Source organism: Nansenia antarctica, assembly GCF_963989245.1.
Source record: "Nansenia antarctica genome assembly, chromosome: 3".
In the NCBI taxonomy this organism is placed as follows: domain Eukaryota; kingdom Metazoa; phylum Chordata; class Actinopteri; order Argentiniformes; family Microstomatidae; genus Nansenia; species Nansenia antarctica.
Genome location: NC_137688.1, coordinates 17,156,303 through 17,168,690, shown reverse-complemented (window position 1 = coordinate 17,168,690; position 12,388 = coordinate 17,156,303). Strand labels below are relative to the sequence as shown.

The window sequence follows — 12,388 nt, the reverse complement described above, 5'->3', positions numbered from 1 at the left end:
GCGGCCACCCGGAGGGCGGCGGGCTCAAGATCAAGTCGCTCAACTGGTACGAGGACAGCAACTACAAGGCGTTGTTCGGCAACCACAACACCAGCGAGGAAGACCTGGTCTCCGCCTACGACAACTCCTCCAGTAAGTCACACCCACCCGAGTCCTCCCTCCTCCCTCCTCCGTCCTTCCCGTTTCTACCTCCGCCTCCAGCCTCCCCTGTGGTGTGGTCCTCTAGTTCTGGTGGCCTCTTAGCTCAGTCTGTCTGTCACCAGTTGCTATGCTGTCATATCAGATTAGAATCAGACCTTTTTAAAACATTTTTATTAAATCTTTCTTATTACATACCATTGTACGCATGAGTAAAATTCTTTGGCTTTGGTTCCTCAACATTGGCATTGCAGAATCAATAAGTAAAATATGTAATAATAAAGTAATAAAGTGATGTTAGTATCGAGTCGTACTACAGTGGATTCAATAGTGCAAAATGCTGTGCAAAGTACAATGAGATGAAATGCAATATAATACAAGTGGTCAAGTAGTCAGGTGGTGTACAAGTAATCAGGTAGTGTGCAAGTAGGCATATAATATATATTCTTTTTGTAGTGTGCGTGTGGTTGGTTTGTGGGAGACAGTTGTGTAGCTGTATATGTTTATAATATCTTGAATTGCGCTGCTAAATCAGTTCATTTGTATACAACAGTTCATTTATAGTCCTCTGTGTTAATTCACTCCTAAATCAACACACGACTCTGCCAACGCTGTTGCCTAGCAGCACACTGCCAATCGGCCTTGGTCGTTGTCCCAGACTAAGCCTCTCTCCCTCTCCCTCTCCTCTCTGTCTCTCTCCCCTCTCTCCCTCTCCCTCTCTCCCCCCTCTCTCTCTCTCCTCCCTGTCTCCTCCTCTCTCTCTCCTCAGCTCCCTACTGTAACAGTATGATGAGGAACATGGAGTCCAGCCCTGTGTCTAAGATGATCTGGCAGGCCCTCAAACCTCTGCTGATGGGCAAGATCCTCTACACACCCCACACACCAGCCACCTTCAAGATCATACAGGAGGTTAGTTTTGGAGCACACACACACACACACACACACACACACACACACACACCTAAACACCACACTCTACCACTTCAAGATCATACAAGAGGTTGGTAAACACACACACACGCACACAATCACACACACATACACTCACGTGCAAACACTCAAACGTATACACCCCTGCCACCTTCAAGATCATGCAGAAGATTGTCACTGGAGCACACACGCACACACACGCACACACACACATACACACACTTCCCCCCCCCCCCCCCACACACACACACGTACGCATGCCCACATACACATACACACACGTACGCACGCACACACAAACACAAACACAAACACAAACACACACACACACACACGCCCCTTATACACAAACCCCACATACACACCCAACGCTATTGTGGGAATCCCAGATTGCTCCTTCATCCCTAGGGGCAGTATTAGTTGTTGCTTCAGTTTCAACCTCTAACCATGTCCTTTCTCTCTCCCTCTCTCCCTCCCACTCTCTCTCCCTCCCCCCCCCCCCATCTCCCTCTTTCCCTCCCTGTCTTTCTCCCTCACCCTCTCCCTCCCTCTCTCCCTCCCTCCCTCCCTCCCTCTCTACCTTCCCCCCTCCCAGGTGAACCGGACATTCCAGGAGTTTGGCATCTTGAGGGATCTGGGAGGGATGTGGGAAGAGATGAGGCCCAAGATCTGGAACTTCATAGAGAGCGGCCAGGAGATGGAGCTGGTCAGGGTAGGTTCACCTTCATCATCATCATCATCATCATCATCATCACATCAGGGTGGGCCTCTGCTGTCCTGAGCAGAACCACCAGCGCCCTCTAGAGGGGAGCGGCCCACCTGCACCCTGCTGTCCCTGTAGAGATTACCGATCAACTATACTGCACCTACTGTATATTACATAATCACCTATCACTACTCTTGTTCAATTTATATCATGCCCTTATATCACTATTTGCACTGGTTGGATGCTAAACTGCATTTCGTTGTATTGTACTTGTACTCGATGACAATACAGTTGAATCTAATCTAATCCCTCTCTCCCTCCCCCCTCTCTCCTTCCCTCTCTCCCTCTCCCCTTCCCTCCCTCCCTCCCCCCTTTTCTCCTTCCCCCTCTCATCCCTTTTCTCCATCCCTCCCTCCCCCCTTCTCTCCTTCCCTCCCCCCCCCCCTCACTCACTCTCTCTCTCCCTCCCTCTCTCTCTCTCTCCAGTCCCTGTTAAAGAACAACGCCAGTGCAAGGTTCTTCCACACCCAGCTGTCGGGAACTTCCTGGACCGTCCACGACGTCTCCAACTTCCTGTCCAAGCATCACCATGGCAAAGCCTTCACCTGGAAGGAGGTGTTCAATGAGACCGACTACGCCATCATGAGCATCTCCCGCTTCATGGAGGTAGGGTGCTCTCTCTCTCTCTGTGTCTCTCTCTCTCTGTCTCTGTCTCTGTCTCTGTCTCTGTCTCTATCTCTCTCTGTCTCTATCTCTCTCTCTCTCTCCCTCTCTCTCTCTCTCTCCTTCTCTTCCTCTCTCTCTCATGCCATAAACTTTCTGTTGCAACTATTTTCCCTCCAGTCTGAGTCAGTTGGCAACACACACACACACACACACACACACACACTCACTCACACTCACACTCACACTCACTCACACTCACTACTCAGCACCACCTCTCTGCCTTCTGCAAGACGGTCTGACACATCAGTGACATCATCATGGCGTGTGTTAGTAAAACAGGAAGTGAGACAGACAAGCTGACTGGGTCTAGGGGCCAACTCTGTACTCTTCATTCTGAGAACAGTGACTGTGTCCCAATATGCACACTTATATACTACGGTAGTTAGTATACACTCATATACTAGTCACTGTGGCAGTGTTAGATTTAGCGGCAGCCATTCTGCTGGGTCACGACGCTAACCTTCCAACTGTGTAATGTTAGCTGACACAGCTGCTACCTCAACAATGCTAACCTGTGTCAGCCTCCTTCCCCTCCCTCTCTCTTTCTCTATATCCCTCCCTTTTTCTCTATCTCTTCCTCTTTCTCTCTATCCCTCGCTCTTTCTCTATCCCTCCCTCCTTCTCTCCCTCCCTCCTCCCTTCATTAGAAACTGGCGTGTGTGTGTGTGTGTGTGTGTGTGTGTGTGTGTGTGCGCGTGCGCGTGAGTGACTGTAAACCCTAGACACAGTACTAAATGTGTGTTTGACACCGTTCTGAATGTCCCTCATTCCTCCCTGTAGTGTGTGAAGCTGGACAAGCTGGAGGCCGTGGCCAATGAGGAGCGTCTGGTCAACAAGTCCATGGCGCTGCTGGAGGACAGGAAGTTCTGGGCGGGGATCGTGTTTCCTGACATTCAGAGCAACGTGTCTGAACTGCCGCCAAAAGTCAACTTCAAGATCCGCATGGACATCGACAACGTGGAGCGGACCAATAAGATCAAAGACAGGTATGGCTGGTCACACCCACACACACTCACACACACACACACACACACACGCACGCACACACAAACACACACACCCTCTAGTCTCAATGACCTGGTCTGAACTGTACCTTACTGTGTGTGTGTTGGTGCCAACAGGGTCATTTTGAACATTAACGCTATGAAAGGAAATGTGTAGTTTCAACTGTGTGTGTGTGTGTGTGTGTGTGTGTGTGTGTGTGTGTGGGCGGGGGGGTGGACGGGACGGGACATTCAGACCAGAATATTGTGTTCAGTGATGTTTTTAGTGATGTCTAATCAATCTATTTTTAAAAAGGAGTGTTCTTGTGTATTTTAACCACCTCCCCTGCTTCCTCCCCCCTACAGCTACTGGGACCCGGGCCCCCGTGCCGACCCCTTCGAGGACATGCGGTACATCTGGGGTGGGTTCTCCTACCTGCAGGACATCATCGAGCAAGGCATCATCAGGGTGCTGACGGGGTCCAAGGAGAAGACGGGGGTCTACATCCAGCAGATGCCCTACCCCTGCTACGTAGACGACATGTACGTTAGGGTTACACTGCCCTCTAGTAAACACACACACCATGCTGTGGCTGTGGTTGTTGTTGTTGTTGTTGTTGTTGTGGTTATTGTTGTGAGTTTGGGAAGCAGTAAGAGATGTAGGTATGTATCTGGAATACCTTTCTATTTCTCTCCCTCTCTCTCTCTGTCCCCCCCTTCCTCCTCTAACCTTGGACCCCAAACCTCTGACCTCTGACCTCTAACCTCTGACCCCTAGGTTCCTGCGGGTGATGAGTCGGTCCATGCCTCTGTTCATGACCCTGGCGTGGATGTACTCAGTGGCCCTCATCATCAAGGGCGTGGTCTATGAGAAGGAGGCGCGGCTCAAGGAGACTATGAGGATCATGGGATTGGACAACGGCATCCTGTGGCTGAGCTGGTTCATCAGCAGCCTCATCCCCCTGCTCATCAGCGCCGCCCTGCTGGTCGTGCTGCTCAAGGTAAGCCGCCGCTGTGCCCTGTAGGGGCCGCGGAGTGTAGGGAGGTCGTTTCAGAGGTGATAGTGGTCGCTCATATCCCTTGTGTTGTTGTTTGTGATGCTAACGTTAGCTCCCCCTGATGAACACCCTGGTGTGACCTACTTTAGTACTCCTGGTGATTGAGGAGAAGTGTATTGAAGTAAGACGTATGTACAATGCAGGGGAGGTAGAAAGGGGAGGCTGGGGGAGGTAGAAAGGGGAGGCTGGGGGAGGTAGAAAGGGGAGGCTGGGGGAGGTAGAAAGGGGAGGCTGGGGGAGGTAGAAATTGAAGGACGGGCTCATTGTCATGTATGGAATGGAATAGGAACAGTGTCAAACATGTGGTTGACACCATTCTCCATTCCTCATTCCGTGCCATGCATGACAATGACCCTGTCCTCCCCTTTCTACCTCTACCAGCCTCCCATTTCTACCTCCACCAGCATCTCACTGGTCTAATGGACGGACAAAGGCCTCTCAAGTCTCTACTCTCAAGTTCATCTTAACCGATCAACATCCCCTCCCTCTCTCTCTCTCCCCCTCTCCTCTCGTCCAATCAGAAGGGTAACCTGCTGCCCTACAGTGACCCCGGGGTGGTGTTCCTGTTCCTGGCGTCGTTCGCCGTGGTGACCATCATGCAGTGCTTCCTGATCACCACAATGTTTGCACGTGCCAACCTGGCGGCCGCCTGCGGGGGCATCATCTACTTCAGCCTGTACCTGCCCTACGTGCTCTGTGTCGCCTGGCAGGACTACGTCGGCTTCGGAATGAAAGTTTTCGCTGTGAGTCACAATTTTATTTACTTTTATCTACTCTTAACAACTTTTATCTACTTGTAACTACTTTCTTCTACTTGTATCTAGATGGATCGATGGATAGATAGGTACTTTATTGATCCCGAGTGTCATCAAGGGGGGTGGGGGAGCTGGGGGTAGCAGAGTTTTGATTGACAGGTGATGCGGTAGATGGCAACTGTTTTAGTCCACCCCCCCTAGGATCAGGCTATTCAGAAAACATTTGGGGATCGAACCCCGGATGCCCAGGCCTAATGACGTCATTGACCAAAAGTCAGCCTCATTAACCCCCCACCCGCCCCACCCCCTCCAGAGCTTGCTGTCCCCCGTGGCCTTCGGGTTCGGCTGTGAGTACTTCGCCCTGTTCGAGGAGCAGGGAGTGGGCATCCAGTGGTCCAACCTGTTCTCCAGTCCCATGGAGAATGACGACTTCAGCCTCACCACCACCATCCTGCTCATGTACGTGGACGCCTTCCTCTACGGCCTCCTGACCTGGTACATCGAGGCTGTCTTCCCCGGTGGGTGGTGCACACACACACACACACATGCACACGCACACACACACACACACACAAACACACATATGCATGCATGTACACGTGCACACACACACACACACACACACACACACACACACATATGCATGCATGTACACGTGCACACACACACACACATATGTATGCATGTACACGTGCACACACACACACACACACACACACACACACACACATATGTACGCATGTACATATGCACATACACACACATGTATGCATGTACACGTGCACATACACACACACACACACTCTAGCTCCCTGGTTCTGACGTGTCTCCTGGTCTCCTCCAGGTCAGTATGGCATCCCCCGGCGGTGGTTCTTCCCCTTCACCAGGTCCTACTGGTTCGGGGAAGGAGAGAACCGGAAGACGGCCCACGCTCCGATCCGAAACCGTGGAGGTAAGGTGTGTATGGAGGAGGAGCCCGCCCACCTGGAGCCTGGCGTGTACATAGAGAACCTGGTGAAGGTGTACCGGCACGGGAACAAGCTGGCCGTGGACGAGCTCACGCTGGGCTTCTACGAGGGCCAGATCACCTCCTTCCTGGGCCACAACGGAGCAGGGAAAACCACCACCATGTAAGGGCCCAGAAAGTAATCCCTCTCCCAACGGATAACAATCACTGACTAAACAGAAACATACTCAACCAAATGTTGATAGTCAACTGGCCAGAAAAGTTTACAGTAATAACTGGCGTATTGATTGACATATTAAGCTTTTACACTACAGCTTATTTGCACCATTATTATGTCTTTTGCACCCTGCCACTATATACCACATCTACTATCTGGTTAGATGTCAAATGTAATTCTCAGTACTTGGACTCTGTGCAATGACAATAATCTAATCTCATCTAAATCTAATCATATTACATGACAGTATACTCGCCAATTAACCCTGAATGAACTAACTGTGTGTGTGTGTGTGTGTGTGTGTGTGTGTGTGTGTGTCCAGGTCCATCCTGACCGGCCTGTTCCCGCCCACCGCGGGCACGGCCTACATCCTAGGTAAAGACATCCGGACGGAGCTCAGCACCATCAGACAGAGTCTGGGCGTCTGCCCTCAACACAACGTCCTCTTCAGCATGTAAGCTGTCCCCTCCACGTCATCATGGCCCCTAGTTTAGTTTTTGCCGTCTCTGTGTTTTCTGTTTTTTGTCTGTCTGACTGTCTTTCTGTACATTTGTAAACGTCATTGAGTTCCTTGAAAGGCGCTATATCAATCTAATATATTATTATTATTATTATTATTATTATTATTACTATTATTATCTTCACAACCTCGACGTCATCTTTACAACCTTCAGGCGACATACTGTACTATAGTACAACTAAATGGGTTCAGAACATTAGATACTTCTGAAATTGTATCTAATTGCAGTTATTATTATTGAGTAATACATGTATTCATTAACCAATGTGAACAGTCCAGGATGACGATAGTCATGATAAATAGATATTTAGAGCAACCTTTTGATCTGTCAACAGTCGACACAGCGTTTGTTTATTGACTTTATTCACCCTCGGCACTGAATGAGTTAAAGAGTCATTCCAGGTCCATCTCAGTATTTGTTTACAAAGCAGTTAGCATATTAGCAGTTAGCCGTTGACAATGTTACATAGAGGGTGTGGTCCTAACCTGTGGTCGTGTTGTGGTCGACTAGGCTAACCGTGGAGGAGCACATCTGGTTCTACGCCCGTCTGAAGGGCCTATCAGAGGAGCAGGTGAAGCCGGAAATCGAGAAGTTCCTATTGGACACGGGCCTGCCCCACAAACGCCAGGCACGGTCCAGCACCCTGTCAGGGGGGATGCAGAGGAAGCTCTCTGTGGCGCTGGCCTTCGTAGGGGGGTCAAAGGTCGTGATCCTGGATGAGCCCACCGCCGGGGTGGACCCCTACGCACGCAGGGGCATCTGGGACATGCTGCTAAACTATCGTCAAGGTAACCGAACAAGCATTCACTTTTTTAATCTGTCTGTGATTAATCTGTGATGCTGGAAGGACCGGACTATCTGGCTCTCCAAGGGGGGGGGGGGGTTAGGGAGTAAAGTGAGAACACACATGATATGATGTTGTACTGTTGTCGTCGTTGTCCCCCATCTCAGGCTGTACCATTATCAACTACACCTAGATGTGGCAGACATGTTCATAATAACTAACCTCTCTCTCTCTCTCTCTCTCTCTCCTCCACCTCTCTCTCTCTCTCTCTCTGTCCCCCCCTCGCTCTCTCTCTATTGCTCCCTCTCTGCCCCCTCCCTGCCTCTCCCCTCCATCCCTCCTCTCTCTCCCCCGCCTCCTTCCCTTCCTCCCAGGCCGTACCATTATCCTCTCCACCCATCACATGGACGAGGCGGACGTCTTGGGCGACCGCATTGCCATCATCTCCCACGGGAAGCTGTGCTGCGTAGGCTCCTCCCTCTTCCTGAAGACCCAGCTGGGGACAGGCTACTACCTGACGCTGGTGAAGAAGGACCCGGAACCTTCCCTCAGCTCCTGCAGAAACTCCTCCAGCACCGTGTCCTTCACCAAGAAGGTGAGAGATAGATAGACAGACAGACAGACAGACAGACAGACAGAGAGATTTGAGTTGAGTTGAGTTGAGTTTAACTGAGTTGAGTTTAACTGAGTTGAGTTGAACTTAATTTAATTAAAATATGTGGTATTGAACTGTGTTCCACTGTATTGTGTTGTATTGTGTTCTATTGTATTAGTGGTGTTTATTGATGTTTGTAACATGTTGTTTCTGTCAGGAGGAAGAGACGGCATCTCAGAGCAGCTCTGACGCGGGGCTCGGCAGCGAGCACGAGAGTGAGGCGGCGACCATCGGTACGTGTTCTAACTCATCATCATCATCATCATCATCATCATATTCATATTCATCATCATCATATTCATCATCATCATCGTCAGCATATACTAGCCCTGTTCTGACTCTTCATCATCATGATCATCATATATTAGCCCTGTTCAGATACAATTACTATGGCGTAACTGTTATTAATGTGTTATTAGGTTGTTATTAAGCTGGTATTAGTGTATTATTAATCACACCAACCACCTAGCCCCCCCCCGTCTAACGTGTGTGTGTGTGTGTATGTGTCCCGCAGAGACGGCCCAGGGGGCGTCCATCCTCCAGGCCGGGGCCTACGTGCCCCCGGACACCTCCCTGATCTCCAGCCTGATCTCCCACCACGTCCCCAAGGCGCGCTTGGTGGAGGACCTGGGCCACGAGCTCACCTACGTCCTGCCCTACGCCGCCGCCAAGGACGGGGCCTTCGTGAAGCTGTTCCAGGACATCGACCAGCGCCTGCCCGACCTCGGCATCTCCAGCTACGGCGTGTCCGACACCACACTGGAGGAGGTACGGCTGTTGTAACTTAATCTGTCCCATGAATAAGTGTGTATCTAATATCTAAAGTTCTAATATGTTGTTTATTTGGATATAGCACATTTTATACACATGTAGTATAATCAGTTTACAAGATTTGAGTACATTTGTGAAAATAAGCAAGGTTATAATTGATGACTTTACGACAGTCTCTGCTGCCCTCTGGAGGACTGACAGTGCATTGGTTAGCATTGGTGCTACATAAATACTCACACTCAACATTTTGGTATTTTTTCTCTCCTCTGTGCAGATTTTCCTGAAAGTAGCAGAAGACAATGGAGTTGATATAGAAGTCCCCTCAGGTGAGATCTCTTCTCTGATCGGTCCTCTGGGCTCAACTAGATCACAGGCTGTGGGATTCTGGCTAGGCTTTCCTGTGTGTAGTCTAATATTCTCTCTCTCTCTCTCTCTCTGTATCTCTCTCTCTCTCTCTCTCTCTGTATCTCTCTCTCTCCCTTGGTGTATCTCTCTCTTCCTCTGTCTCTCTGTATCTCACTCTCTCTGTATCTCTCTGTTTCTCTCTCTCTCTGTCTCTCTCTCTCTCTCTCTCTCTAGACGGGACCCTCCCCATGCGGACGAGACGTCGGAGACACGCCTTCGGGGGAGACCACCAGAGCTGCCTCAGGCCCCAGATCGACGACGACAACAACGTAGCCAACGACTCTGACCTAGACCCAGGTAATCTATCCACCCACCTGCCCTCTGCGACAGGCACCATGCTCTTCATTTGATTACTTAGGTCTGAATCGGCTGTATTGACCGTTACTTTTTTTTAAGAGGAAATCCATTTTCAAATGTACCGTAACTAACTGTTGCTAACGGCTAACGTCGCCTATCTTGTGTGTAGAATCCCGAGAGACCGATTGGTTGGGAGGAATCAAGGGTAAAGGGTCCTACAAGGTGAAAGGCTGGAGTCTGAAGAGACAGCAGTTCGTAGCTCTGGTCTGGAAGAGATACCTCTACGCTCGCCGCTCCAGGAAAGGATTCTTCGCTCAGGTATGTTTAAGAGTACCTAGAGAGCCAAGTGTTTTATGTGGTGTTTACCTAGCAACAACACTTTGATTGGCTGACATCAAATGAAGTGACACAGCCCCCTTCCCCCCCCCCCCCCCCCCCCAGATCATACTTCCTGTTGTGACACCTCTTGTCCCCCCTCCAGATTGTACTTCCTGCAGTGTTTGTTTGCATCGCCCTGGTGTTCAGCCTCATCGTCCCCCCCTTCGGTAAATACCCAAGCCTGGAGCTGCAGCCCTGGATGTACGAGGAGCAGGTCACCTTCATCAGGTACCTTCATCACCTTCATCACCTCTCCCAGGGGAGGCTGGCCCAGGAAGAAATCGGCGGAGACCCGGGGCTCATTGTTCTGGATGAATGAGGAATGCTGTCGAAACACAATGTGCTTCTTTGCGTTCCATGCACAACAATGAGCTCCGTCCTCTGATGTCTACCTCTGCCAGCCTCCCCTGCCCCTGTTAGAATAAACTGTTATATCATTTATGGTTATGGAATATATTATTTTATTGCAGTCTATAGACACTATAGACTATAATAGTATTATAATAAAGTCTATCATAGTTAATGATACGGTTTGTTGTCAATCGTTTTCATTGGTTGGAATAAAACTGCATTGGAGGGCTTCGACCAATCCCGGTGTAGATTGAATGTGCGTAGCGTTTTATTCTGACGGCCCTGTCCTGTGACTCCGCCCCCTCCCCAGTGACGACGCTCCTGAAGACTTCAGCACCCAGCGACTCCTGAACGCTCTGACGGACGGGCCTGGGTTCGGCACACGCTGCATGGAAGGACATCCCATACCGTGAGTCCATCAGAAATTCGCTTTGCTAGGAATGTCTACCTGTCAATCAAGTCTTTCACAGAGAGAGTTGTTGTGGAGAAACATGTTTCGGAAGGAAGGAAGGAAAATCGGTGAACGACGATAGCGTTTTTGTTTTGTTTTCCATGTGATGGTTAATGACTCTCTCCCTCCTCTCCTCTACCTCCCACTCCCCACTCTCCCCCCTCCCTCCCCCCCCTTCCTCCCCCTCCTCAGTAACTATCCGTGTACGATGGGAGACGAGGACTGGACGGTGCCGGAGGTGGCGGAGAGCGTGGCGGAGCTGTTCAGCTCGGGGAACTGGACCATGGAGGACCCGTCCCCCGCCTGCCACTGCAGCTGCGACGGCCGCAAGAAGATGCTGCCAGAGTGCCCCGCGGCCGCCGGCGGGCTGCCCCCCCCACAGGTACCGTACTGGGGGTCACCACCTCACCGTGACCTCTAGGAATGGAAGCTGTTATTGTGTTGTTGTTGTTGTTGTTGTTGTTGTGGTTGTTATTGTTTGTTTTTGTAGCGTCTGTTGATTGTGACTCCAGGGCCCTATTCCACGAAGCTCGATAAAGTTCTAAGCCTCGATAAAGTTTTAAGCCTCGAAAATGTTAGCTTGCGTTCGGTGCCATCAATGTGGCTCAAATAATTCGCTGCTTGGTTGAGCTCCTTCTGAGTCAGATATAACTAGCCTGGTCGCGACCAGGCTAAAACACAGGCTATAGTGAGACGCGCGTCGAAAAAGGCTCACAGGCGGAAACTACATCCCGAACGACAGTTCCTCCCTAGGAAATATTAGTTCCCACTTCACACGAGATAGATAGATTAGATAGTTTGACTGTGTGATAGATAGATAATTTGATATTTTGAAAGTGTGATCGATCGATAGATAGTTTGATTGTGTGATAGATAACTTGATATTTTGAAAGTGTGATAGATAGATCGATATATCAATAAAGAAAAGAGTGTAAAAAAAAAAGTAATTCTCTCAACTTGCATTGCCGTCATCACAGCGGTCTGGCTGGCGTAGTGGTTAAGGCTGCGGACTCGAGTTCCAAAGGTTGCGAGTTCGAGACTTGACTAAGTCATTCATTTTTTTTTTTTTTTACATTTAACCGAAGATTTCATGCAAAGGTTTCAAACACCATTGTAATCGTGTCAGTTCTTGTAAATTAGCCTGCACCATAATTTTATAGCCTACATACTTTTTTAGATGAGATTTTAGATTAGATTCAGACAACGAAATGCAGTAAAAAGTGCGCCTGAAGAGGGATTTGAACCACCGATATAAAATGACGAATAAATCCTATGGCAGCGGTCGATACCACTAG

At 49.7% G+C, this 12,388-nt stretch overlaps 1 protein-coding gene across 3 annotated transcripts in view; it reads left to right on the top strand.

Moving 5' to 3' along the window:
• The window catches only part of abca1b (ATP-binding cassette, sub-family A (ABC1), member 1B), a 49,211-nt gene that overhangs the window by 27,913 nt on the left and 8,910 nt on the right, over positions 1-12,388 (top strand). For 2 of the 3 annotated variants that reach the window (XM_080526401.1, XM_080526400.1), the window contains exons 8-28: positions 1-132; positions 908-1,047; positions 1,664-1,780; positions 2,261-2,440; positions 3,281-3,486; positions 3,850-4,026; positions 4,262-4,484; positions 5,063-5,284; positions 5,610-5,814; positions 6,141-6,426; positions 6,803-6,934; positions 7,512-7,789; positions 8,160-8,380; positions 8,601-8,677; positions 9,010-9,208; positions 9,486-9,537; positions 9,791-9,913; positions 10,083-10,231; positions 10,395-10,519; positions 10,953-11,051; positions 11,286-11,475. The exon at positions 1-132 is cut by the window's left edge and continues 109 nt beyond it. In XM_080526401.1, coding sequence (XP_080382527.1) covers positions 1-132; positions 908-1,047; positions 1,664-1,780; positions 2,261-2,440; positions 3,281-3,486; positions 3,850-4,026; positions 4,262-4,484; positions 5,063-5,284; positions 5,610-5,814; positions 6,141-6,426; positions 6,803-6,934; positions 7,512-7,789; positions 8,160-8,380; positions 8,601-8,677; positions 9,010-9,208; positions 9,486-9,537; positions 9,791-9,913; positions 10,083-10,231; positions 10,395-10,519; positions 10,953-11,051; positions 11,286-11,475 — 3,533 coding nt within the window. Of the gene's footprint in view, positions 133-907; positions 1,048-1,663; positions 1,781-2,260; positions 2,441-3,280; positions 3,487-3,849; positions 4,027-4,261; positions 4,485-5,062; positions 5,285-5,609; positions 5,815-6,140; positions 6,427-6,802; positions 6,935-7,511; positions 7,790-8,159; positions 8,381-8,600; positions 8,678-8,954; positions 9,209-9,485; positions 9,538-9,790; positions 9,914-10,082; positions 10,232-10,394; positions 10,520-10,952; positions 11,052-11,285; positions 11,476-12,388 lie in introns of all 3 variants that reach the window. The other variant, XM_080526402.1, reaches the window with a different exon arrangement.